General features: G+C 49.7%; 2 protein-coding genes across 3 annotated transcripts in view; both read left to right on the top strand.

The window, feature by feature from the left end:
* Positions 1–3,367, top strand: part of CACNA1F (calcium voltage-gated channel subunit alpha1 F) — a gene marked incomplete at both ends in the record, with an annotated part of 45,239 nt that extends 41,872 nt beyond the window's left edge. For both annotated transcript variants that reach the window (XM_080718654.1, XM_080718655.1), the window contains 5 exons: positions 945–1,052; positions 1,167–1,294; positions 1,380–1,492; positions 2,704–2,901; positions 3,137–3,367. In XM_080718654.1, the coding sequence (XP_080574780.1) occupies positions 945–1,052; positions 1,167–1,294; positions 1,380–1,492; positions 2,704–2,901; positions 3,137–3,367 (778 nt within the window). The remainder of the gene's footprint in view (positions 1–944; positions 1,053–1,166; positions 1,295–1,379; positions 1,493–2,703; positions 2,902–3,136) is intronic.
* A 4,704-nt stretch (positions 3,368–8,071) lies between these two features.
* Positions 8,072–20,091, top strand: SYP (synaptophysin; the record flags this gene model as incomplete). Its single annotated transcript, XM_080718522.1, has 6 exons — positions 8,072–8,107; positions 9,235–9,300; positions 10,318–10,442; positions 16,412–16,607; positions 17,280–17,471; positions 19,771–20,091. The coding sequence occupies 6 exons, from the start codon at positions 8,072–8,074 to the stop codon at positions 20,089–20,091; spliced, it is 936 nt and encodes a 311-aa protein (XP_080574648.1).
* Between the last annotated feature and the right edge of the window lie 6,591 nt (positions 20,092–26,682).

The following is a 26,682-nucleotide window of genomic DNA, read 5'->3' as shown; positions in this document are numbered from 1 at the left end:
AAATTAATAAGTAAGTAGGTAAAACAAAAAGGACTGGAGTGGGTGCAGCACAGTGGAGAATGCCACTTCATTCAACCCTCAGTACCAAAAATTAATGAAAAAGATTAAAGATTAAGAAGAATAATGGAGCCAGGCATAGGGATACACACCTGTAATCCCAGTACTTGGGAGGCTGAGACAAGAGGATGGAAGGTTCGAGGCCATCCTCAGCAACTTAGTGAGCCCCTCAGTAACTTAGTGAGCCCCAGTTTGAAAATAAATAAATACAAGATTAAAATAAAAATAAAATAGGGCTAGGGGTATAAATCAGAGGTAGAATGGCTCAGTCTCCAGAACCAAAAAATAAATAAAAGTAAAAATTTTAAAATAGGGCTGGGAAGCCAGGAATGGAACCACACATCTGTAATCTCAGTACTTGAGATGCTGAGACAGGAAGCTGAGACAGAAGGATTCATGGCCAGCCCCAGCAACTTAGCAAGGCCCTCTGCAACTTAGTGAGATCCTGTTTCAAAATTTAAAAACAAGCCAGGCATGGTGATGCACGTCACGTCTGGATTCCCAGTACTTGGGAGGCTGAGAAAGGAGGATCACAAATCCAAAGGCAGCCTCAACAACTTTGTAAGGCTCTCTGCAACTTAGCAAGACCCTGTTTCCAAAGAAAAATAGGGCTATGGTTGTATCTCGGAACTAGAAAGCCCTTGAGTTCAATCCCCAGTAATACACACACACACACACACACACACACACACACACACACACACACAGCTAGGACCGTAGGTCAGAGGTAAAACAGTAGTCCTGGGTTCAATATCCAGGACCAGACAAAAAAAATTAAGTCCAGTGTTTGTGTAAGGGATAGAGCATGGGATGATAGGGACCAGGAGTCCAGGGTCACATTTGGTGCAGGGAGATCTGGTGTGCCTAATGTACCTTGCTTTCCCCAGGAGAAGCTCTGGGGCTCTCATGTTCACCATCCCAGAAGAAGGAAGTTCTCAGCCCCAGGGAACTAAAGAGCAAGAGAAGCAGGACGAGGAAGAGGGAGTTCCCAACTGGTACACTGGCCATGCTTCGAAGGATGAACTCATGAGCTGTGGGCAGGGGGCACTGTTGGTACCCCAACTCAAGTCCCAGACCTGAGTTCACCCCCAGCTCTCCCTATTACACAGGCTGTCCTACCTGGATGAGCAGACAGAGCCTCTCCCGCGCCCTGCCCTTTTGCCACCTCATGGACCCCAGAGATATGTAAATGGGCACCATGCACCACGCCGACGTCTGCTGCCCCCCACACCTGCAGGTGGGAACAGGGGTGAGCCCTAGGTGCTCCCCAAGGGCCACGGAACAGAGAGTCAGGGAGACACTGCCATAACTCTTTGCCCCAGGTCGGAAGCCTTCCTTCACAATCCAGTGTCTGCAGCGCCAGGGAAGCTGTGAAGACTTACCCATCCCAGGCACCTACCATCGTGGGCGAAACTCAGGACCCAACAGGGCTCAGGTGAGGTGGGGGTGCTGGATCTGCAAGGGTGGGAACAGCCTGGGCCAAACTTATCAAACACTATAGGTCAGGTCCTTCTGAAGAACAGGACACAGTTGAAGGAATGTGTTTGTGAGGTGGGTATTACTACCCCCACTTTGTAGATGAGGAAACTGAGACCCAGAGTTTATTCACCCAAGATTCACATAGCTAGTAAGCAGCCGACCTGCCATTTAAACCCAGGCCTTCTGCTGGTGCACACCTGCAATCCCAGTACTTGGCAGGCTGAGACGGGGGGTGGGGGTGGGGGGTTGCAAATTCAAGGACAGGCTCGGCACCTTAGTAAGATCCTCAGCAACTTAGTGAGATGCTGTTTCAAAATAAAATTAAAAGCCGGGTGTGGTGGCGCACGCTTGTAATCCCAGCATTCAGGAGGCTGAGACCAGAGGATCGCAGTTCGCGGACAGCCTCAGCTACTTAGTGAGGCCCTCCGCAACTTAGTGAGACCTGTTTCAAAATAAAGAATAAAAAACAGGAAGGGGTAGCTCGCAGGTTGAATGCCCCTGGGTTCCATCCCCAGACCTGCCAAAAAATTAAATTAAATTAAATTAAAACAAAAAGGCTGAGGTTGTGGGTTGGATATTCAATGGCCCTGGGTTCATTTCCCAGTAACAAAAGAAAATAATAAATAATAAAAAGTAACCAGGTATGGTGATGCATGCCTATAATTCCAGTATTTGGGAGACTGAGGCAAGAGGATCACAGGTTTGAGGCCAGCCTCAGCAACTTAGTGAGACCCTGTTTCCAAATTAAAAAACAAAAGGGGCAGAAGGTGTAAGTCAGAGGTAGAATGTCCCTGGGTTCAATCCCCAGGAAATAATAATAATTATTATTATTATTTAATAATAATAATAATTTAATAATTATAATAATATAATTTAATAATTATAATAATTATTATTATTATTGCTACAAATAATAATCTGACACCAACTCAAGCCTGGTACTGGGGTGTAGCTCAGCAATAGCACACTTGCCTAACATGCTTCAGGCCCTGGGTTCTATCCCCAGCACCAAGAATAAAGAAGTGAATAAACTCAAGTCTGATTAACATCCATTCAGTCTGACTCCAGCTTTGCATTGGGGGAGAGGGACAGGACTCACAGGAATGTGTTCTTGACCCTCACACCCACCCATTTACCCCTGTCCTTATGTTGCTTATTCTGGCCCAGGGTTCCTGGGCCACCCCTCCTCAGAGAGGTCGCCTCCTATATGCCCCACTGCTGCTGGTGGAGGAGGGTGCGGCGGGAGAGGGATACCTGGGCAAGCCCGGAGGGCCTCTACGCACCTTCACGTGTCTACACGTGCCTGGAACACACTCGAACCCCAGCCATGGCAAGAGGGGCAGTGCGGACAGTTTGGTGGAGGCTGTAAGTCCACAGAGGGGGGTAGATAAGGGGGCTGGAGAAAGGGAGAAGGTGGGATCTAGGGGGAGGGGCAAGGGGTCCCTAGACTCTGTGTCATGCATGTACTTATCCCTCTGTTTGGCATAACGCACACACCACTGGCCCCCACTGGCTTCCCCATACACCCTCATGGGCACATCAGTTACCCACACTGACTGCTCTCTGCACGCTGTCACACTGATCCCATCTGTGTCCCCAGGTGCTCATCTCCGAGGGCCTGGGTCTCTTTGCCCGAGATCCACACTTTGTGGCCCTGGCCAAGAAGGAGATTGCAGATGCGTGTCGCCTGACACTGGATGAGATGGACAGTGCCGCTAGTGACCTGCTGGCTCAGGGGACCAGCTCGCTGTACAGTGATGAGGAGTCCATCCTCTCCCGCTTTGATGAGGAGGACCTGGGAGATGAGATGGCCTGTGTCCATGCCCTCTGAATTCCCACCCCTCCCCCACGGCTCAATAAACCTCCTGCTCTCCCCTCCCCATGGGGAGACAGGCACAGACTGCACACTGCTGGATTGTGGTGTCTGTGCTGGGGGTCTGGGGCTTCCCAGAGGTCCCCATCTATCCGTTTGTTCCTGGTTCCAGCCCTGAGCCACTGCCCACACACGGGTATTTCCAGAAACCAGGACAGCTAGGCCTGATTATTCAGCGTCAGAGAAGGAGGGAGGAGGAAGAAAAGAGACAGTAGCCAAAAAAAGCTGGAGACAGAGTGGAGGTGGCGGGGGAGGAGGAAGAGGGCACTAGGCAGACATGGAGAAAAGGGGAGAGAGAGGATGCGGGATGCTTGGGATCGGAGATTAGAGATTCCACAAGGGGTCAGTCAGGTCAGATGGAGGAAGGACGGACAGATGAGAAGGAAAGAGTAAGGAAATCCATAGGAGAGTCCTGCCAGTAAGAAGGCCTGGAGGTTGGAGTTGGCCTGTGTGATGCATCTCAGGCGGAGGGAGGCCAAATTGGGATCACACGCACCTCCCACCTTCTTCCCAAGAAAGACAAGCAAACCTAAACCCACAAGTAAAAGAATTAGGTAAGAAGCCAGACAGGGTGGTGCAGCCTGTACTTGGGGTTTTTTGTTTGTCTGTTTATTTTATTTTATTTGGTGGTGCTGGGTGTGGAACCCAGAGGCTTTTTACCCCTGGACTATACTCCCAGACCTATTTTATATTTTATTTGGAAGCAGGGTCTCACTAAGTTGCTGAGAGCCTCACTAAGTAGCTGAGGCTGGCTTTGAACCTGTGCGATCCTCCTGTCTCAGCCTCCCAAGTGCTGGGATTACAAGCGTGCGCCACCACGCCCGGCTTGCAGCCTGTACTTGTGAGGCTGAGACAGGAGGTCTGCAAGCAGTCTCAGCAATTTAGTGAGACCCTCAGCAACTTAGCAAGACCCTGTTTCAAAATGAAAATATAGTAGAATGCCCTCTGAGTTCCATTCTTAGTACAAAAAAAAAGGATGTAGGTGCCAGCAAAGGGTGGTACTTCCAGCCCCAGGAAACCCACTCAAGGCCCCCTACACTTCCTGAAACCGCCTAAGAGTTGCCCATTCTCTCCCCACACAGATTCCTGAGCTCCTCTTTCTGCTTCTTGCTCCATCTTTACTCATAGCTCCAGCATTGGGGTCTCATTCATCCTGGGAAGACTTAACAGGCACTTACTGGGTGTCAGGTGCCCAAAATGAGCGGGCAAAATGAGCCAGTGACAAGGCTTATCCAAAACAGAAGAAATATCCACCTCAAAGGCCCTGGCTGCGTCCTAGGGAATGATGCAGGGCAGGGCCCCCCTGAGGAGGCTCTCACTTAGGTCTCCCCACTCTCAGAGCGGGCCTTTCTTATTTGTATCCCTGTGTCGCTGATGCCAAGCCTGAAATTTGGAGGCATTCAAAATTGGAGTCTGTTACTCTAAACAGAAAATTACACTAGGCCTTGAAACAAACACCAGAGTGGGTGGGCTGGCGTGTGGTGGGCCAGCAAGCCATGGACAGGGCACAGGACCAAAGAGACAATGCTGAGGGGGCGAGGCCACCTGAGGCCAGATCATGCCAAGCCTTGAATACTGAGCCCCAGTTTGAGGGATTTTCTCTTCTAAGAGCCTGGGGAACCATGGGAGGGACTCGAGTAGGGTAGTGACATAGTTAACTTGGCATTTTAAATAGATGCTCTCATGGCTGTGCTGCAAACAGAAGGGTGGGGGAAGAGACTGGAGATTCTAAAATTGGCAGAAAGGATGGCCGCCTTACCAGGGGTGGTGACAGAGGACATGGTGAGAAGGGAGTGGATTCCAGAAAAGCGAAAGAGGTAAAACCGTTGCTTGGGCCCTGTGTTAAGTGCGCTACGGTGATTATCTTGTTTAATCGGTATAACAATCCTTTATGCACCATTTCAAACCTTTTTACACATCCAAAGGCAAAGCAGAATAATATCAGAGACAGGATTCCAATTCAAGCAGCTGAATGGCAAAATCCATGTTCTTAAACCATTCTGTATACTATTTCTCTCAATAAGGCAACACCTGGGAAATATCTATGACATATTGGTGTGATTTATGTGTTTTAAGAATAATTATGGCCGGGTGTGGTGGTGCACGCTTGTAATCCCAGTATTCAGGAGGCTGAAACCGGAGGATCGCAGTTCGTGGACAGCCTCAGCTACTCAGTGAGGCCCTCCGCAACTTAGTGAGACCCTGTTTCAAAATAAAGAATAAAAATAGATCAGGCGATGTGGCTCGGAGGTCAAATGCCCTTGGGTCCCATCCCCAGACCCAAAAAAAAAAAAAATAGGAAATGGGGTTGGGAAACCGGGTGAGGTGGCGGATGCTTGTAATCCCCGCGCTTGGGAGTCTGAGACAGGAGGATCGCACAGGTTCGAAGCCAGCCTCAGCTATATAGTGAGGCTCTCAACAACTTAGTGAGACCCTGTTTCCAAATAAAATATAAATATAGGTAAAGCCCCTGAGTTCCACTCCAGTACCACAAGAAGAAGGAGGAGGAGGGCGAGGACGAGGACGAGGACGAGGAGGACGAGGAAAGAGGATGAGGAGGAAAGAAAAATAAAATAGGCTGGGGATGTAGCTCAAAGGTAGAATGACCCTGGATTAATCATCAGTACTACACACAAAATAATTATACATATATATGTAATATATGTGCATATATATAATATATATAGTCTCTGATCTACTACAGGAGTATCATTTGGGTTCAATGAGATAAATCATATAAAATTCCTCAGTTACCAGATGTGGTCGCACAAACCCATGATCCCAGTACTTGGGAGGCTGAGACAGAAGGATTCCAGGTTCAAAGTCAGCCTCAGCAACTTCAGGAGATCAATCTCTGTTTCCAAAAAAAGAAAATGGGGCTGGAGATATAGCTCAGAGCTCAGAGGTACAATACCCCTGTGTTCATTCCCCAGTACCACACACATACAAAAAGGGCTAGGTGTAGCGCGGAAGTAGAATGCCCTTGTGTTTAATCCCCAGTACCACAAAAATAAATAAATATAAAGGGCTGGGGTGAAAAATCTAAGTATACAGTGAGATGTTTCAAAATCCAAAAGATACAAAGGAGCATAAATTGAAGTTTCCTTTTCCTCTGGAGGCAGTCACTGTTATTAAGTATCTTTTATAGATAGAGAAGATGGTGTACTGATGATGGGTTAGCACCTTGAATTTAGTAATTTGGGGGAGGACTATGAGGGATTTAACACAAGAGCTTTCAACTCCAAGCTACACCCCCAGCCCCTTTCATTTATTTATTTATTTAGTTAGTTAGTTAGTTAGTGGTACTGGGGGTGAAACTCAGGGGCTTTTCTAACCCTGGATTACACTCCCAGACCTATTTTATACTTTATTTGGAAACAGGGTCTCACTAAGTTGCTGAGAGCCTCACTAAGTAGCTGAGGCTGGCTTCGAACCTGCGCGATCCTCCTGTCTCAGCCTCCCAAGCGTGAGGATTACAAGCGTGCGCCACCACGCCCGGCTCTTTTTATTTTTTTTGAAGCAAGGTCTCATCAGTCTGCTGAGGCTGGTCTGGAACCTCCAATGTCTCAGACTCCCAAATACTAGGATTACAGGCCTGCCAAACCACACATGGCTCCTATTTTACTAATTTCTGTATGCATTTCTCTTAGTGTGAGCGATGTTGAACATATTAAGCCCTAACTAGTTCATCTATTGGATTTTGCAACATGGAAATCACGATTGACCTTGATAGGCCTCCTTTTAGTAAGAGAAGGCTGAGGCACAACTGTAATCCTGTACTTGGGAGGCTGACACAGGGGGAATCGCAGGTTCAAGACCAGTTTTAGCAATTTAGGGAATCTCTCAGCAACGTAGTATGATTGTTTCACAACAAAAAATAAAAAGAACCGGGGGTGTATCTCGAGGGTAGGATGCCTCTAGGTTCAATCCCTGCTCACTCGCGCACTCTCCCTCTCTCTTGCTCGCTCTCTCTCTCTCTCTCTCTCTCTCTCTCACACACACACACACACACACACACACACACACACACGAGGAATAACTTGATAAAGAGAACGGAAAATACAGAGTTGTAGTAAGCAAGAATTTGGCCAAGAGGAAGAGAAAAATAGGAGAGATGGTTGGAGGACGAGGTTTTTCGGTTGTACTTAAAAATGCAGACTTTGGAAAAGGAACCTTCAAGACCTTGAACCATGTCTAAACTGCAGAGACTACGAGCACTGCCAATTACTAGCTGGGTGACCTTGTGCAAGTCACTTAACCTCTCTGGGGACTCATTTTCCTCATGTGTAAAAACAGGGCTAATAGTCCCCACTACCCACTACGTAGGGATTAAAAGAGTGAACGCATTTAAGAAACACAGAAAAGCGCCCGGTAAAATGCCATACTGTAGGAACGCGCGCACCTCCTCTCCCTAGACCCCTAGCTGTGTCTTCAGACAAAATGATGCTCCGGTTATTCTCCCCCGGCTCCTGCCTTGGGGCCCGGAATGGCGGCGGCAAGAGGATGAAACGGGCCGCGGTGCGCAGGCTCGAGAGGCGCGCGAGGCGGGGGCGCGAGGGGCGGGGCTGCGTCCGCCTGGGCTGTTCCGACGATCGCGCGCCGCCCCCGCCGCGCCCCGCGCCCGCCCTTGCTAGCAGGCACCTCCCGCCCCCTGCATTGCTGATGCTGCTGCTGGCAGACATGGACGTGGTGAATCAGGTACGCGCTCCAGCACCGCGGACAGAGCCCACCGATCCCCTGGCCTCCGGGCCCGGATCGCTTTGGCTTCCTCACTCTGAATGGTGGTGGCTAGGGTCCTGACAACGACCCGGTCCCCGGGGTTGGGGCTGGGGATCTGTAGCAGGCAAGGGGAGGACGAGGGAACTGGAGAAAAGAGTGCGCTCTTTGCCGCAGGGAGGGCCGTCCTCACTGCCGCAGCGGGGGCCGCCACAAGCCCCGATCGTTACTGGCGACCTCGAGGGGTGCACGAGGGGTCTCGAGGCTGGGGGAGGGGGAGGGGAAGGAAGGGGAGAGTGGAAGGAAGACTGAAGGGGGGTTGCGGATGAGCTAGGAAATAGAGCGACAGAAGGTGTGGGGGTGGGGTGGGGGAGAGCTGGCACCCGCCCCTCCCAAACAGAGACTGCACCCCGGTAGATGACCACTCCTTCCCCCAGAGCAGACCTAGGGAGACGATCCGATTTTTGCCTCTCCAAACCCCCCAGCCTCCTCTCCCCTAACACTTATCCAGTCCCATGCCCCAGCTCTCCCCTACCTTAATCAGTCCAGACACCCTCCGCCATCTCTCTCTGCTTCACCACCTTGAAACCTCGCCCCCTCCTTCACCAGGATCGACCCTTCCCCATCCCCAAACCTCAAAACCCCCCTATCTGACTCACCTTTACTGCTGCAGACCCCTCCCCCACTGCAGCCTCCCGCCCGGTTATGACTCACCTTCGCCACTCAAGACCCCCTCCCCCACCCGAATGAACCCCGACTCCTTCCCCACTGTCTCCACCGACCTTCTTCCCTATTGGATTCGCCATTAAGGATTTCAGACCTTCCTTCCCGAGCTAGCCCAGACCCGACCCCATCTTCTCACCCCTGACCTCCTCTGCCACACGACTCGCCATCACCCCAGACCTCTTCAGTAAACCTGAACCCGGGGAGGATCTGAGACCCTGGTGCCCACACTCTCCCCAAGCTGTCATCTTCACTCCCTCTCCAAATGTCACCCCCTCCCGGAGGTCACATGCCCCATCCCCAGGGGTCATTGCCTGGCGCCTTGCCCCTCACCTCCCTCTCTACTCCCCCAAACCCCACCCCCTCCCCACTGTTTCTTTCCTCAGCTGGTGGCTGGGGGTCAGTTCCGGGTGGTCAAGGAGCCCCTTGGCTTTGTGAAGGTGCTGCAGTGGGTAAGTGTGGTCTGGATGGGGGGGCAGCGCAGAGAGAGAGGGAGGTAGTGGGGTCCAGAAGAGCAGGGGTGGAGGAGGGATGGGAGCAGGGGGCAGATGGCAGTGGAAGGGGACACGGGAATTGGGCTGCAGGGAGAGGTCCCCTGGGGTTTGAGGGAACCGATGGGCTGTGACGTCACATAGGGTTGAGGGTACCCCCGTTGTGAAGTGGCAGATTGTGACGTCCTACCTCTTCTCTTGAGGTGAGGGAGGGGCGAGAAGGTGGAGCCTGATTACTGGGGGAGAGATGCAAAGCCAGAGAAGCCCAGAGACTGTGGAGGAGACAGGAGATCAAGAGATGAGGACCGGTGGAGACAGAGATGCAAGTGCTGAGAAAAAAAGACACAGGAGAGAGAAAAGAGACAGGCAATGAAAAGGGAATCAAGGATGCACAGACAACAGAGAAGCAAAGGGAGATAGACACGGGGAAAGAGGAAGGAACATAGGGTGAAGGACAGAGACAGAGAGAAGCTCAGAGAAAGAGAAACCAACACTCAGAAAAGGAAAGAGGCCCAAGGGAGCCAGGAAGAGAACCATCGAGAGACCTCATGAGAGACAGTGCAGGGAGACAGACAAACCGACCAAGAAACAGAAAGACACCAACTCGGAGACTGAGAGAAAAAGAGAAACCTAGAGATGAATCAGAGACGCAGAGAGACAGCCACCTAGAGAAGCAGACAGAGATACCGAGGGGAACAGACACAGTGAGACAGAAAAACAGAGACAGAGAGAGGAGGAGGGAGGTGAGAGCAGAGGGGTAGAGATGAGAGAGGCACAGGGAGAGGGAGAGACTGACAGGAAGAGACAGCCACACCCCTGTAATCAGCTTGTACTTGGACCCATGAGCCCTGATTAGGGGTGGGGGTGGGCACTCTCCATCTGCTGCCGCCTGTGCTGGGCCCCCGATCTGTCCAGACGAGGGCCCCCCTCCCACATGCACGCGGGCTCACAGTGATCATGCCCATCCTGCTACCCAAGGTCTTTGCCATCTTCGCCTTCGCCACATGCGGCAGCTACAACGGGGAGCTCCGGCTGAGCGTGGACTGTGCCAACAAGACCCAGAGCGACCTCAGCATCGAGGTCGAATTTGAGTACCCTTTCAGGTGTGCCCCAGCCCCGGGATCCCAACAGACCTAGGGGAGACAGAAGTGGGGTGGGACTGACCAATACATCCCTCCCGGTGGCCCCCACACAGCCCCCACCTCAAGAGATCACAGCCATTGGGATCACTGCCCATGCCCTGAGCACCTGCCATGTATCTTGCTCCTAGAACCTTGTGGTGATAGGACAGATGCAGACTGTCGCCCTCTGGTTCTGTTATAGTAAAGGGAAGGAGTAGAGGAGAGGTAATAAAGATTCAAAACTGAGCCAGGCATGGTGGTTTACGCCTGTCATCCCAGTACGTGGGAGGCTAAGACAGAAGGATCGTAGGTTCATGGCCAGCCTCAGGAACTTATAACAGGCCCCTCCACACTTAGTGAGACCCTATTTGAAAAAAATAAAATAAAATAGGGCTGGGGATGTAGCTCAGAGGTAGAATGCCCCTGGATTCAGCTTGAAACAGCTGGACACGGCGGTGCAATGCCTATGATCCCAATATTTGGGAAGTTAAGACAGGAGAATCCCAGGTTTGATAACAACCTTCAGCAACTTAGCAAGACCCTGTTTCAAAATAAAAAATGAAGGCGGGGCATAGTGGCGCAAGTTTGTAATCCCAGCATTTGGGAGGCTGAGACCAGAGGATCATGGTTCAAAGACAGCCTCAAGTACTTAGTGAGGCCCTTTGCAAATCAGTGAGACCCAGTTTCAAAATAAAGAATAAAAAATAGGGCAGGGGGTGTAGCTTGGAGATCAAATGCCCCTGGGTCCCATCCCCAGACCCACAAAAAAATGAAAAGGACTGGGACTATATCTTGAAGATAGATAGAATGCCCCTGGGTTCAATTGCTGGACACATACACACACACACACACACACACACACACACACACACACACACACACACATTCAAAAGTAAGGTCAGCCTCAGCAACATAGGGAGAACCTGTTTCAAATCATCATCATCACCATCATCGTCATCATCATCTGGGCATGATGGTAAATGTTTGTAATCCCAGTACTTAGGAGTTGAGACAGGAGGATCACAGGTTTGCAGTCAGCCTCAGCTACTTAGTAAGGCCTTCCACAACTTAGTGAGATTCTGTTTCAAAATAAAGAATAAAAAATAGGACTGGAGGTATAGCTCAGAGGTAGAATGCCCCAGGCTTCAATCCCCAGTTCTGCAAAAATAAATAAATTAATTAATTAATAATTAATAAATAAATAAATGAATGAAAATAGGGCTGGAGGTGTAGTTCAGAGGTAAAATGCTCGTGGGTTCAATCCCCAGTATTACAAAATAAGCAATTAAAATAAAAAGGGCTCGGGCTATAGCTCAGAGATAGAATGCCCCTGGGTCCACTTGGCAGCAACACACACACAAGATTCAAAAGTAAGGGTCGAGCCAGGAATGCTATTGCATGCCTGCAATCCCAGTACTTGGGAGGCTGAGAGAGGAGGATCACAGGTTCAAAACCAGTCCCAGATACTTAGCAAGACACTCTGCAACATAGTGAGACCCTGTTTCAAAATAAAAATCAAAATAGAATAGGGCTGGGAGTGTGGCTCAGAAGTTGCATGCCCTGGGTTCAATCCCTATCACCACACACACACACACACACACACACACACACACACACACACACACGAGTGAGGTTCAAGGCCAGCCTCGACAACTTAGCAAGACCCTCCACAACTTAGTGAGACCCTGTTTCAGAATAAAAAAATTAAAAGGGCTGGGAGTGAGCCAGGCGTGGTGGCGCACACTTGTAATTCCAGTACTTGGAAGGTTGAGACAGGAAGATCATAGGTTTGCGGCCAGCCTCAACTACTTAATGGAGCCCTCTGCAATCTAGTGAGACACTGTTTCAAAATAAAGAATAAAAAATAGGGCTGGGGTGTAACTCGGAGGTAGAATGCCCCTGGGTTCCATTCCCACTACATATATATTTTAATTTAATCCCACACACATTTGTTACGATTTTGTCATTTGCCAGGTACCTACTGAAAGTGCTAGGGACATCACAGTGAGTGAAACAGACCAAGCTTCCTACTCAGGTGGAACCTATAGGATAACAAGTAAGCAAATTAATAAAGCAGATAATTGCAGCTACAGAGAAATTTAGGGGGGGATCCTCAAGTGGGTTTTCTGATAGAGAAGAGTGGAGGTGCTGTTTAGATATAAAGAATGATGAAAGGCAAATAAACAATGGTGACATTTTTAAGTCGACACTGTGCCAGGCCCATGCTAGTTGCTGGGTGCACAGGAGCGACCACAGCTGGTGTGATTGTGCCTCCTACAGGCCGCAATGCCCGTTGAGGTTCATCTCCTACTTACGCAAATTACATAACTGCTCTGAGCCTCAACTTCCTCATCAGGACACAGGGCAATAACAATGCCCACCACACAGGACTGTGCTGAGTCATTATGCTCAGTGCCTGACATGTGAGAAGGGCTCCATAAGAGCTGGTCACAGTGGTGTACACCTGTGTTCCTAGCTACTGGAGAGGCTGAAGCAGGAGAATGGCGAATTCGAAGCCAGCCTAGGCAGCTTAGTGAGACCCTCAGCAACTTAACAAGACCCTGCTTTAAAATTTAAAAGGGCTAGCGGGGCATGGTGGCGCACGCTTGTAATCCCCGCACTTAGCAGGCAGAGACAGGAGGATCGCGCTGGTTCGAAGCCAGCCTCGCTGGCTTAAGAGACCCTGTTTCCAAATAAAATATAAAATAGGTCTGGGAGTGTAATCCGGAGAGAGAAAGGTTTCCAGGAACCCCAGTACCACCAAAATAAAATAAAATAAATAAAAAAGGGCTAGGAGTATAGATCAGAGTAGAATGGCCCTGGGTTCAATTCCTAATACAAAAACAACCTAAAGAAATAAAAATAAAAAGGGCTGGGGCTGTCACTTAGTGGTAGAGTACCCCTGAGTTCAATCCTCACTACAACAATAATAAAAATATTAGAATAGATTGGGTTTTATCTCAGTGGTGTGGTGCTTACTTAGCATGGGCAAAGCCCTAGGGTCCAATCTCTATTACCACTACATAAATAAATAAATAAATAAATAAATAAATAAATGCACCTCAGAAGTGTTGGTTAAATAAGCAAAAGAGCTGGGTATTGTGGCACACACCTGTCATCCCAGTACTTAAGAGGTTGAGACAAGAGGATTGCAGGTTCAAGGCCAGCCTCAGCAATTTATGAGATGTTCAGAAACTCAATAAGACCCTGTTTCAAAATTAATAAAAAAGAGCCCCCCGGGCACACACCTATAGTCCCAGTACCTGGAGGCACAGACAGGAGGATCGCAGGTTTTTAGCCAACCTCAGCAACTTAATGAGGTCCTTCACAACTTAATGAGACCCTGTTTCCAGATAAATAAAATAGGGCTGGCGGTTTGCTCAGAGGTAGAATGCCCCTGGGTTCAATCCCCAGTTTCAAAATAAATAAAAGAAGTCTGTTTTAGGAACTCAGGAATGGCATGAGGCCTTGAGCTGGAAACTGGGGTTTTGGAGCACTAAAGGTAAATGTAGACCCCAGAGATCACTGGGTGGGAAGAAGAGAAAAGGGGAAATCCAGCATAGGCCCTAGCAGTGATGGAAAGAAGAGGAGGTTCTGGAAAGCACAGCCGGAGAAGCAGAGGGGCAACCAGGGACCTGCCCGTTCGCAGAAGCCAAGGAGAGGAGAGTTGGGAAGGAGAGAGTTGGCAACATGCGATGCTGCTTAGCGCAGGCCCTTTGGTACTCCATGAGATCACAAAAGCCCACTCTGGCCTCCCCATACCTTCCATGCCCAGATCCTTAGGTCCAGAGAATCTGTCCTTCATGCACAAATCTCCCAGAAAAAAATTCTTTGTCCTAAATCCTGCTAAACAACCCTTCTCCACTGCCCCAAAGCTTCCAAAGGACCCCCTCCTTTCTCCTTGGATATCACCCAACTCAGCCCACTAGAAACACAGAAACTCAAACCTAGATTCAATGCCTTATACAGCCTTGGGCAAGTGACTTGACCTTACCTCTTGGTTCATCTGTAAAATGGGTAGAAGAATGCCTGAAACTGGGGTGGGAGACATTAAGTGAGACAATTATGTAAAATGCTCAGGACTTTGGCTACATTTGCTCAGTCTCAGGATCTGCCCCCCCAATTTGAGGCCAGAACTCTGGGCCCCCATTCCAGTCCTCCCTACACACATTTTCTCCTAATACCCCCTCCTCCTTTAAGCCACAGGAAGGGCCTGAGTCTCCGGACACACTCCCAGACTGTCCCTCTCCCCTCGTATACATACATCCTGTTCTAAGATTTCTTCTATCCCTTATCTCTGTCTTTGCCTATTGTGTACCTGCTGGATTCTCCTCTGCTATACATTTTTCTCTCAGAGTCCTGAAGTGGGATGGGGGGAAAAGCCAACATGATGTAGAGGGGAAATAGGGCTTAGACTCCACTCTGCCATTCCCTTGCCAGCTGTGTGACTTTAGGCGAGTTAATACACTTCGCTGAGCCTCTTTCCACCCCTGCACATTTCCTTTAGTAAGTACCTACTGTGTACCAGCACGGTTTCAGGCCCTAGGGATACAGCAGTGAACAAAACAGGAGAAATTCCTGCCCTCTTGTAGTTACAGCAAAAATCAGATGAAAAAAGTAAAAAAAAAAAAAAAAAAAAAACCTTGGTATGTCAGATGGGGATCGAAGTTTCAGAGGAAAATGAAACAAGGAAGGGTTGAGGAATACTGGAAGGGAATGGTTTCGTTACTCTTTTTTTTTGTCATACTGGGGGTAGAACCCAGGGCCTTCTACCTCTGGGCTATACCCCCAGCCCCATTTTATTATGTTTTTTGGAAACAAGGTCTCACTGAGATTTTCACTAAGTTGCCAAGGCTGACCACGAACCTGCAATCCTCCTATCTCGGCCTCCCAAATACTGGGATTGTAGGTGTGTACCACCACTCCCGGCTTTCATTCACTTCTAGTGAGATCTTAGGCTGAGACAGGAGGATCACAGTGGGAAGGCCTCGCTGAGAAGGTAACAGCTGAGCAAAGTTTGAAGAAGATGGGGTGAGGAGTTAGACAGGAAGAGGCTGATGCAGGAGAATCACAAGTTTGAGGCCAGCCTCTGCAATTTAGCATGATCCAATCTCAAAATAAGAAAGGCTGAGGATAGAGCCCAGTGGTAGAATGCCCCTGGATTCAATCCCCAGTAAACACACACACACACACACACACACACACACCATGAAGCCAGGCATGGTGGTACATATTTGTAATCCCAACACTTGGAAGGCTGAGACAGGAGGATCTCAGGTTTGAGGCCAGCCTCAGCAAATTAATGGCTGTTTCAGATTTTTTTTTTAATTTAAGCTGGGCGTGGTGGCGCACGCTTGTAATCCCAGCATTCAGGAGTCTGAGACTGGAGGATCATGGTTCGCGGACAGCCTCAGCTACTTAGTGGGGCCCTCTGCAACTTAGTGAGACCCTGTTTCAAAATAAAAAATAAAAATAGGGCAGGGGGGTATAGCTTTGAGGTCAAATGCCCCTGGGTTCCATCCCCAGACCCACAAAAAAAATTTTTTAAAGGGCTAGGTGTGTGGCTAGGAGGTAGAATGCACCTGGGTTCATTCCCCAATACCAAAAATATAAAATAAAAGTAAAATAAAATTGTAAAAGACAGGAAGATATCTAAGGGAAGAGCATTCCTGGCAAAGAGAACTACCAATACAAAGATCCTGGACTAAGAGAATGCTCGGCAGGGTAGCTATCCCCAAGAGGCAAGAATGCCTGGACTGGAGTGGATAGAACACCTCTCTCACCAGGAAGCTTTGGGCCATCACTGAAATGGGACCAGGTACATCGCAGGTGCTTTGTGAATGCTTATTCCCCCTCCTGGGTCCTTGTCAGAATCTGGTGGATTTCCGTCTGAGTAGAAGGCTTTGGGGACCCTTAGGGGCCAGGTCCTACCTGCCCCCCTGTCCTTGCAGGCTGCACCAAGTGTACTTTGATGCACCAACCTGCCGAGGGGGCACCAGCAAGGTCTTCCTAGTGGGGGACTACTCCTCATCTGCTGAGTTCTTTGTCACCGTGGCTGTGTTTGCCTTCCTCTACTCCATGGGGGCTCTGGCCACCTACATCTTCCTGCAAAACAAGTACCGAGAGAACAACAAGGGGCCGATGATGGTGAGTCCTGTCGGCTGACCATATGCAGGTACTGGGGGACACAAGGCCAAGGGACACAGCTCATGTGGCTCCCAGGCCACATGAGACGAGTTCCCAGACAGAGAAATGGCCACGAGAATAGCTGCACGTGTTGCTGCTGTCACTATGAGTCCACACTGGGCATCAGGGACATGGAATCCTAGGGTCCCAGGGACATCTTCACAACCCACACAGAATCCCAGACAGGCCCACACCCATGAACCTGCCAACTCTCTCACAACCACGCAGTCTAGATCAAAGGAAAGAGCACGGCGAGGTTCACAGTGACAGTCACACGTCATCCTGCCACACACTGATTCCTACACAGCTCTACTCGCGACACCCTCATTGCAGACATAAGATGACACAAATTCCCACATGCAGATGAAAGTGGAAAGACACACCACTTCCCACAGATTCGGAAACATCCCACGGAGTTCCTCCCCAACTCCCGCACCCACGCATTGCACACTCCCACATCCTCCTTGACGCTTACACTCACATGAACTCACACTGGGAGGTGAAAATGTTGTGGGCTTCAGAGTTGAAAAGGCAGGCGGGAGACAGGCATCTTCTGGGGGACCCCCCCTCTTGACCTGGGCGGAGGATTACAGTCTGCTAACAGTGCCCTCTTCCTGCCCCCGCCCACCCTAGGACTTTCTGGCCACGGCAGTATTCGCCTTCATGTGGCTAGTTAGTTCATCTGCCTGGGCCAAGGGGCTGTCGGATGTGAAGATGGCCACGGACCCAGAGAACATCATCAAGGAGATGACCGTCTGCCGCCAGACAGGCAACACCTGCAAGGAGCTGAGGGACCCTGTGACCTCAGGGCTCAACACCTCGGTGGTAAGTCCTGGGAACCTGGCCAGGCGGCTACAGGAAGAAGGCTGGGATATTTTACAGTTCGGCACTGGGAGTGGTGGACTAAGAATGAGAAAAGAAATCAGGGGTGGTCTAAGGGGACTCCCTGGAGGAGGCATGGCCACAACCTGAAAGCACTCTGATACCCCATACTGTCCCCAAGGAGGAAACAGGAAGTCTTCAGTCCACATTAGGTCTGGAACACTGGGATACCAGACTCAATCTAGTCATGTAGAATCTCCCACAACTCAGAATCCTCTTAGGACCTCAGTTTTCTTATGTGCAAAAGAAAAAGAACCACTTGAAATGTTTCACTACTTGGACGCCCTCTACTGGCTGGAGTTACACTGTGTGAGCTCAAATCCTAGCTCTGCCACTTGTAAACTCCGTCACCTGAAGCTTTTTTTTTTTTCCCCAGTCCTGGAGATTGAACCCAGGGGCATTCTACCTCTGAGCTCCACAACTAGCCATATTTTTCATTCTTTATTTTGAAACTGGGTCTCACTAAGTTGCACAGGGCCTTACTAAGTAGCTGAGGCTGGCCATGAACCTGTGATCCCCTTGTTTTGGCCTCTCAAGTACTGGGATTACAGGCATGTGCCACTACGCCTGGCTACGCAACCTCTTCTTTAAGCATATACACTGAAGACTAATCTAAGTCTTGCTCCAAAGTTGAGTACTTAGTGAATTAATAGTATACAAAATGCTTAGAAAAAGGCCTGGCAAAAAAGCTAAGTCATAGCCGGGCGTGGTGGCCCACGCTTGTAATCCCAGCTTTCCAGAGGTGGAGACTGTAGTATCATGGTTCACCAACAGCCTCAGCTACTTAGTGAAGCCCTTTGCAACTCAGTGAGACCTTGTTTCAAAAAAATAGAAAAAGAATAAAAAATAGGACAAGGGGTAAAGGGGTATAGCTCAGAGGTAGAATGCCCCTATGTTCCATCCCCAGTATCACCAAAAAAAAAAAGTAAGTTATAAACGAGATACCACAATCCCAACTCTTCTTTCCAATCACTTGCTGGTTTTTAATACCGTAAGCAACATAACCTCTCTTGGCCTGTTTCCTCTGCTTTAAAAGGGAAATATCAAGCTGTGCATGGTGGCACTCGCCTGTAATCCCAGTAACTTGGGAGGCTGAGATAGGACGATCACAGGTTCGAAGCCAACCTTATCAACTTAGAAAGATCCCGTTTTAAAATAAAAAATAAATGCCGGTCATGGTGGTGCACACTTGTAACCGCAGTACTTGGGAGGCTGGGACAGGAGGATCGTGTAGGTTCAAAGCCAGCCTCAGCAGCTTAGTAAGACTCTCAGCAACTTAAAATAGGTCTGAGGGTGTAGCTTGGAGGTATAAGGCCCCTGGGTTCCATTCCCAGTTCCACAAAAAATAAAATAAAAATAAAGTAGGGCTAGGGGTATGCCCCTAGGTTCCATCCCCAGTACTACACACACACACACACACACCTGGAAATAGCAGCCAGGTGAAGTGGTAGGTACTAGTGATCCCAGCTCCTAAAGAGGCTGAGGCAGTAGGATAGCAGGTTTGGGGCCAGCCTGGGACTTAAAAGGTCAGGGTTCCAGAAATCAGCCTCTGATTCACTGACAACAAATTGAGATCATGTCTCAAAAAATAAATAAATAAATAAATAAATAAATAAATAAATAAAACTGGTTATGTAGCTCAGTGGTAGAGTGCCCCTGGGTTCAATCCCAAGTACTGCAGAGAAAAAGCATGCTTATAGTCAGACAGGGTGACACACACCTGAGGTAGGATGATACTAGTTCAAAGCCAACAAGGGCAACTAAGCAAGACCCTAATTAAGTTAAGGTCTCAAATTTAAAAAATTAGAATGCTGGGGGTATAGCTCATGGTAGATCACTCATCCCTGAGGCCCTAAGTTTAGTCCTCAGGTTTAATATATAAGGTGCTCATAATTTATTATAAATATATTACAAATTTAGGTTTGCTATATTTTATACATGTATAAGCATACATAATATGAACTTGTTCAAATGTATAAATACTTATATATGTAATATTGACACAGCTCAAATCCCCAAGGGATCTGAATTCTAAGCACGCGCTCCACTCCCAAAGTGATTTTTCTGCACACTGGCCTGGCATTCAGGTGCTGGGACTCAAAGCTTTGATTTCAGATATCACTACCCTCTGAGAGTCCTCCGACTCACCGCTTCCCCATGCCTCTGCACACGGCCTTGATGCCCCCCGGGGGGCGCCAAAGCATCGGGCAGAGGACCACATAAGGACCTTGTCTCCCTGCAGGTGTTCGGTTTCCTGAACCTGGTGCTCTGGGTTGGCAACCTGTGGTTCGTGTTCAAGGAGACAGGCTGGGCTGCCCCGTTCATGCGTGCACCTCCTGGTGCCCCCGAGAAGCAACCAGCACCCGGGGATGCCTATGGCGACGCTGGATACGGGCAGGGCCCTGGCGGGTATGGGCCCCAGGACTCCTACGGGCCCCAGGGCGGTTACCAGCCCGACTACGGGCAGCCAGCCGGCGGTGGTGGCTACGGGCCTCAGGGCGACTATGGTCAGCAAGGCTACGGCCCGCAGGGTGCGCCCACCTCCTTCTCCAATCAGATGTAATCTGGTGAGTGATGGGCGGGTGGTGTGGCCAAGGAGAGTACATGAAAGGAGATGAGCGGGTCAGTGAACCAATAAGGATCAGGAATGTACGAAAGTAGGGCATTTGCCGGGCATGTAATGGCTAAATTTTGAGAAAACCAATAGAGAGGCAGAGTTACCCGCTACGAGCGGAAAAGATAGCCAATGAATGAAGAGTAGGAGTGCGGTGCTTGAAGATAGGCAGAAAAATGAGCCAATGGGAGGGAGACAAAAGCGCAGCTCTGCGGAGGGGAGAGAGAAATGGGCAGAACAACCAATGGCAGGAGGGAATAATTCGGGGACTTGCGCAGTGGAGATTCAGCCTAGCGGACGAACCAGGGCAAGGAAGAGGAGGTGGGTCTTACAAGTGATTTATAAGCCAGTAAGTGATAAGGCCAATAGATGGTGCAAGGTAACCTTTGCTCTTGAAGGTCAGACGAGTTCACCAATGCGGGAGGAGGTGGTAGATCTGCCACTCCTCTCCCCACCCTCGAGGTGAAGGTGGTGGTGTGGGATTGCAAAAGCAGAAAGGGAGCGGGGCGTGGGCAAGGCTTACCAGCTTTCTTACTGGGCCTTAAGGGAGAAGTCAGAGCTCAGCCCAGGGGCTCAGTCCTGGAATTCTAGTAATTGGAAGGCTAAAACAGAAGGATTGCAAGTTCGAGGCCAGCCTCGGCAATTTATTTATTTATTTATTTATTTATTTATTTATTTTCGTGGTACTGGGGTGGGACCCAGAGGCTTTCTACCTCCAGGCTATACTCCCAGACCTATTTTTTATATTTTATTTGGAAACAGAGTCTCACTAAGTTGCCGAGAGCCTCACTAAGTAGCTGAGGCTGGCTTCGAATTTGTGTGATCCTCCTGTCTCAGCCTCCCAAGCGCTGGGATTACAAACGTGCACCACCACGCCCTGCAACCAGCCTCCGCAATTTAGAGAGACTACATTTCAGAATTACAAAAGGGCCCGGCCGAGCAGGGATGTGGAATTAGTGGTAGACCACCCCTGGGTTCAATCCAATCCCCAGTACCATAAGAAAAAAGAAGAGAAATAGAGAAAAAAAAGACAAAGGGAAAGGCAAGGACATAGCAACATGTGGGTGGACGTAGTTTCTGGCACTGGGTTAGCCAGGATGGAAAGAGCAGCAAGTTGTTGTTTTTTAAGCATCCCACATCTAATTCATCAAAATGTCCTGTTGGTGTTACCATCCAAATATATCCATGATCTTTGCACTTATGACTGTCATTCCCCCCCCCCACGCATTATCTACCTCCATTCCCATTCTGTTTTACAACATTGGAAAGGATTTCTGTTAAATCCTAAATTAGGCCAGGACACTCTTTTGCTGTGACCATCTTACTCAAATTCAATGAACAAGGCAAGCTGGGCATGGTGGCACACCCTTGTAATCCCAGTACTTAGGAGGCTGAGACAGGAAGATCACAGGTTTTCATCCAGCCTCCACTACTTAGTGAGACCCTCTGCAACTCAGCGGCACCCTTTTTCAAAATAAAGAAGAAAAAATAGCACTGGGAGTGGATGTAGCTCAGAGGCAGAATGCCCCTGGGTTCATTCCCCAGTACTGCAAAAAAAAAAATGCAGAAGGCAGGGCTGGGGTGTGGGTCTGTGGTAGAGCAGTTGCCAGACATGTGCATGTGTAAGGTCAATCATACTTACTACTGAGACCCTGTTTTAAAAAGGGTTAGGGCACATGCTTGTAATCCCAGAATTTGGGAGACTGAGACAGGATAATCATGGTTCATGGACAGCCTCAGCTACTTAGGCCCTTTGCAATTCAGTGAGACCCTGTTCAAAATAAAGAATAAAAAATAGGGCTAGGGGTGTAGCTCAGAGGTAGAATGCCCTTAGGTTAAATCCCCAGTAGCGCGCACGTGCATGCGTGCACGCGCACACACACACAGAAGAAGGCTTCACGGTGGTCACAAGAGTTTTACATATTTAGTACACACACACACACACACACACACACACACACACACACACACCTCACATCTTTCCATTCCCCTGCTCACTCCGATTCAGCCAAATTGGCCAAATGTGCCAAGTATAATCCGACCTGAGGGCCTTTAAGCTTACTTTCTCCCTGGAGAGTCATACCCACATATACTGATATCTAACTGGCTTTTTTTTTTTTTTTGCGGGTTTGGGAATGGAACCCAGGGTCATTTGACCACTGAGCTACAACCCCTGCCCCATTTTTTATTCTTTTATTTTGAAACAGGGTCTCACTGAGTTGCAGAGGGCCTCAGTAGCTGAGGCTGTCCGCGAACCGCGATCCTCTGGTCTCAGCCTCCCAAATGCTGGGATTACAAGCGTGCGCCACCACGCCCGGCTCCTAACTGGCCATTTTTCCTTTGGTCACTAGCCCAGTGAGGTCTTGCCTGACTACCCTGTCTGAAATAAATTCCCCTGGCTAGCTCTGTTCTAGAGCCTGTGCTTTTCCTTTACCTAATCTCTAATTATTAGTTTATATGTTTCTTCACTGTCTCTTCCACTAGGCTAGAGGATGTGACCATGACTTACCCATGCTGTGCATCCATCACTTAGAGCACTCTTTTTTTTCCTTTGATACTAGAGATGGGGTTGAATCCAGAAGCATTTTATCTCTGAGCAATACTCCCAGCCCCTTTTTATTTTTTATTTTGTCACTCCTTGTTCACGCCACATCCTTCATTCCATTTCATTTTTATCACCCTGCGTCATGTTCACTGGGGGAAGGCTGTCTCTCCTGCTGCAGTATAAATCCCACAAAATCAAGGATCTTTGTTTTACTCAATAGTTTCTCACCAATGGCTAGACCAGTGCCAGTTAATGGATCTTCATTGGTTGGGAGAGGGGGACCTTAAGCATTTTGATGCTTAACCCAGTGGGCACAAGATCAGGAACCCTGTAAGGGCATGGGAGGAAGCTGTCTCAGGGCTGTGAGTGAAGAAAGAAGAAAAAAGCCATGACAGACAAAAGGTAAAGCCAGGGTGAAGGCCTAGGGGCCTGATGCCCCCAGGGCAGCACCGGAGTCTGGACCCCTTCTCCTTTCTTGTGTTTTTTTTTTTCTGTCTCTACAGGTCAGTGCAGCCCGGGAGGACCCCATGGGTGGGCAAGAGCTCAGGAGAAGGCCTGCCCCCCTTCCTGCCCCTATACCCTAGGTCTCCACCCCTCAAGCCAGGAGACCCTAACTGTCGTTGCTGTTTATATATATATATATATATTATATAAATATCTATTTATCTGTCTGAGCCCTGCCCTCACCCACACCCCTCATGCACTAAGGGCCCCAGTCTTCAGTGGGTTCCTTCCCTACTCTGACCTCTTCCCCCTGCATACCTCAGCCCCTCTCTGTCCCCTGGCCCTGTCCTGTGAGGTTAGGGGGCTCTGGAAGGGGGACAGGGAGGAGATAGACTTAAGCTGTGTGGGGAAGGTGGGCGTAACTTCAGACCCTCTCTCCTCTCTCCCACTCCCCACCTAACTATGGGCTTAGTTCCTCTAGCGATGCCTGATCAGAGGCTGTGAAGGGAAGTTGAACCCCGAGGATGGGAGAAAGGCAGAGACTCAGGGAGCTTGGGTAGAGAGGGCAGCATTGGCCCCAGGGTGGTCTAGAAAGGGAGGAGTACCTAGAGCATTCTGGGGTGGGGCTTGGAAGGGGCTGAGGGCATGGCTCAGGAAGGAGCGGGGCTTTAAATGAGGCTACCAGAGCACTCTGCTCCGGAGAGGGCGAGTCTTGGGTTGGAACCCAAGTCTACAGCTATTACGCAGCTTGGGACATTCCGGAGTCTGAGCTAGATTCTAAAGGGAACACAGCTTGAGCCGGGCAAAAAGTGGGGGTCAGGAATGGGCCAAGCTTGGGGTAAGGTCCCAGTTCGAGTTCCAGATGGGGAGGGGTTTAGACAGGGGCAGCCCTTCCCACAATGGGGCAGCGAGGAAAATGTGTTTTAAAGTAAGCAGGTTTGGGCAGTGATGTGGCGACGGGGCTTGGTTCGGAGCTGCTCGTTTAGATTAAGAGTAGAGGGAAATGCCCCTTGCCAAAGCTGGGGACAGAAGGGGCTAGGGAAGAACCAAGAGATATGGCTTTGAGGGTGAGGGTGGGATCGAGAGAGAAACACCCCCATGCATCCCCTTGCCCAAGCCCTGGACAAAATAGCTAGGTAATCAGAGGACAGAGCCAAAGGGTATGTGGGGCTGGGCCACCCCCTTCCCTCCCCTCCCTCCACACCTCCACTCTCTGGTGGTGGTTGGAGGCCCGGTCTGGAGTCCCTATCCTGCACCCTTTGCTGTGTCTGTGATGTTGGTAGTGCCTGTGATCGTGTGTTGCCATTTTGTCTGGCTGTGGCCCCTCCCCCACCCCTCCAGACCCCCCCATCCGGCGCCCTTCGGTATTGTTTGATGATCCTCTTCCCCCAGAAAGAACAAATATGAGTAATTCTCCCCCAAATAAACTCCTCATCTACCTAGTCCACCCGGCTCCAGTTTCTCAGTGTGTCTTTTTTTTTGGGGGGGGCAGATGAGGGGAAAGATGGAAGAGAGGAGGCAAGCTGCAATCCAGACCTGCTGAATGCCACTCGGGTTTTGGTCAAGTCCTTGAAGTCTCCTCGCAGGCTGATCTTTCTAAGGAACGCTTTGAGTAGCACTGCTTGCCACCTGCCAAAGGTCTGAATATTCAGTCTCTAGGGTTTGATTTTCATTCTGGACCCATCCCAGACTATGGAACCTCCTCAAATCCTCAAGGGGACTGCTCAGTGATAAGAGTACTTGCTTAGCAAGTACTGTGAGGCCCTGGGGTTCATTGGTGGTACATTCTTGTAATACTAGTACTTAGGCTGAGACAATAAGATTGTAGGTTCAAGGACAGCCTCAGCAAGACCTTGTTTCATATAAAGTAGGGAACTAGGGGCATAGCTCACTGGTACAGCAACCCTGGTTCAATTCCCAATACTGCCAAAAAAGAGGCATTCTACCTCTGAGCTATACCCCCAGCCCTATTTTTATTCTTTATTTTGAAACAGGATCTCACTGAGTTGCAAAGGGCCTCACTAAGTAGTTGAGGCTGGCTGTGAACTGTGATCCTCCAGTCTCAGCCTCCCAAATACTGGGATTACAAGCTTGTGCCACCACTCCCAGCTACTAACAGATATTAATAAATAAATTAAAATCCCCAAAGTGTCTGACTTGGGAGACTCCACCTGAGAGACCTCACCCTACCCAGCCCAACCCCCTGTATTTTTTTTTAAGTACTGGGGCTTGGACTCAGGGACATTCAACCTCTGGGCTACACCCCGACCTTTTTATTTTAACAAGTTCTTACTAATTCATGAGGGTCTCCCTAAATTGCTGAGACACTGCAGAGGCTAGCCTTGAACCTTCGATCCTCCTGTCTCAGCCTCACAAATACTGGGATTACAGGCTTGTGCCTCCACAACCAGCACATCTGCCTTTTGATCCTGCGATCTCTCCTTTGCCTTACCTCTGCCCCAGCTGGAAAACCTAAAGGCTGTCTGGGCAGGAGGGCTGGGTGCCCGAGTAACTTCTTAATTAATTTATTCATCCTCTTTTCCCCTCCCGGGCTCCTCCCTGGGACTGGGATTGTGGGGGCGAGAAATGACAGAGATGTGTGTAATGGGATGGGGGAGGTCCCTGGCGCCCACAATGAAAGGCCAGGCAGGCCGCCGCCAGTTCAGTGCCTAATTAGAGGCCCGGGTCAGGCGCCTGAGTTCTGAGTGCGGGCACAGGACCCCCTCCTCCCTGCCCCGAGGCACAGCGAGGCCTGAGAGACCCAAGGAGACAGCTCTGGAGAGAAGATGTCTACCTGGAAACAGCAAAATGGAGTGGGATATTAAGGATCTACTACTCAGACCTAGGGGACACGGCCGCTGGACCTGTAAGGGTGGGGAGGAAGCCGGGAAGATAGCCTCGAACCTAGCCAGTTATTTTAGCTTCTTCTCTATAAATCTCCAATAATCCTGGCTCTAAGGAATGGGGAGGGTCTAGCTGTCTGAAGAGAGTCACCAAACACCAGCAGGGGCTGCAGAGGTGGTTGAGGACTATTTTTGCCAATATTCATCGTGGAAAAAAGAGACCTTGGGATCTTCGCAAGTGGGGAGGGACCGAGAGGTAGCTTTAACCCCTGTCCCAAATAAGCATCTAGGATATGAGGGCAATATAGCTGTGATGTCTGTCACCCCATTGATCGCCAAGCTTGATTCCGCTGATTTAGCGGGCAAGGCGGGTGTCCCCTTCTTCCCTCGCCGCTCCAAGTTTGTCTCTCCGGAAGCTGTGTACTCGATACAAGAAGACAACCTTCCCCTGATAGAGGGCTGTTCTCCGGTCAAGGGCACACGAGTAGCTGTGCTTCCCTGCTAGAACCTCCAAACAAACTCGGAAAAAGCGTCAGTACGTGCACCCTAGCGCGCCACTCTCTGCAGCCAGGTCGCCACTTCCATACCCACCCCCAGCTGCACAGCCTTCAAGCCTAGAGGCCACGTGGGGTTGTGGAGACTGGGGCTGGGGCGCGCCCAGCTCCTACCCAGGCCGCGGGTTGGGGGCTTTCACGCAGGATGCTCCTA

Source organism: Muscardinus avellanarius (assembly GCF_963383645.1).
Source record: "Muscardinus avellanarius genome assembly, chromosome: X".
Lineage (NCBI taxonomy): Eukaryota > Metazoa > Chordata > Mammalia > Rodentia > Gliridae > Muscardinus > Muscardinus avellanarius.
Note: the sequence above shows the minus strand (reverse complement) of the source record. Positions and strands in the feature narration are given on the sequence as shown.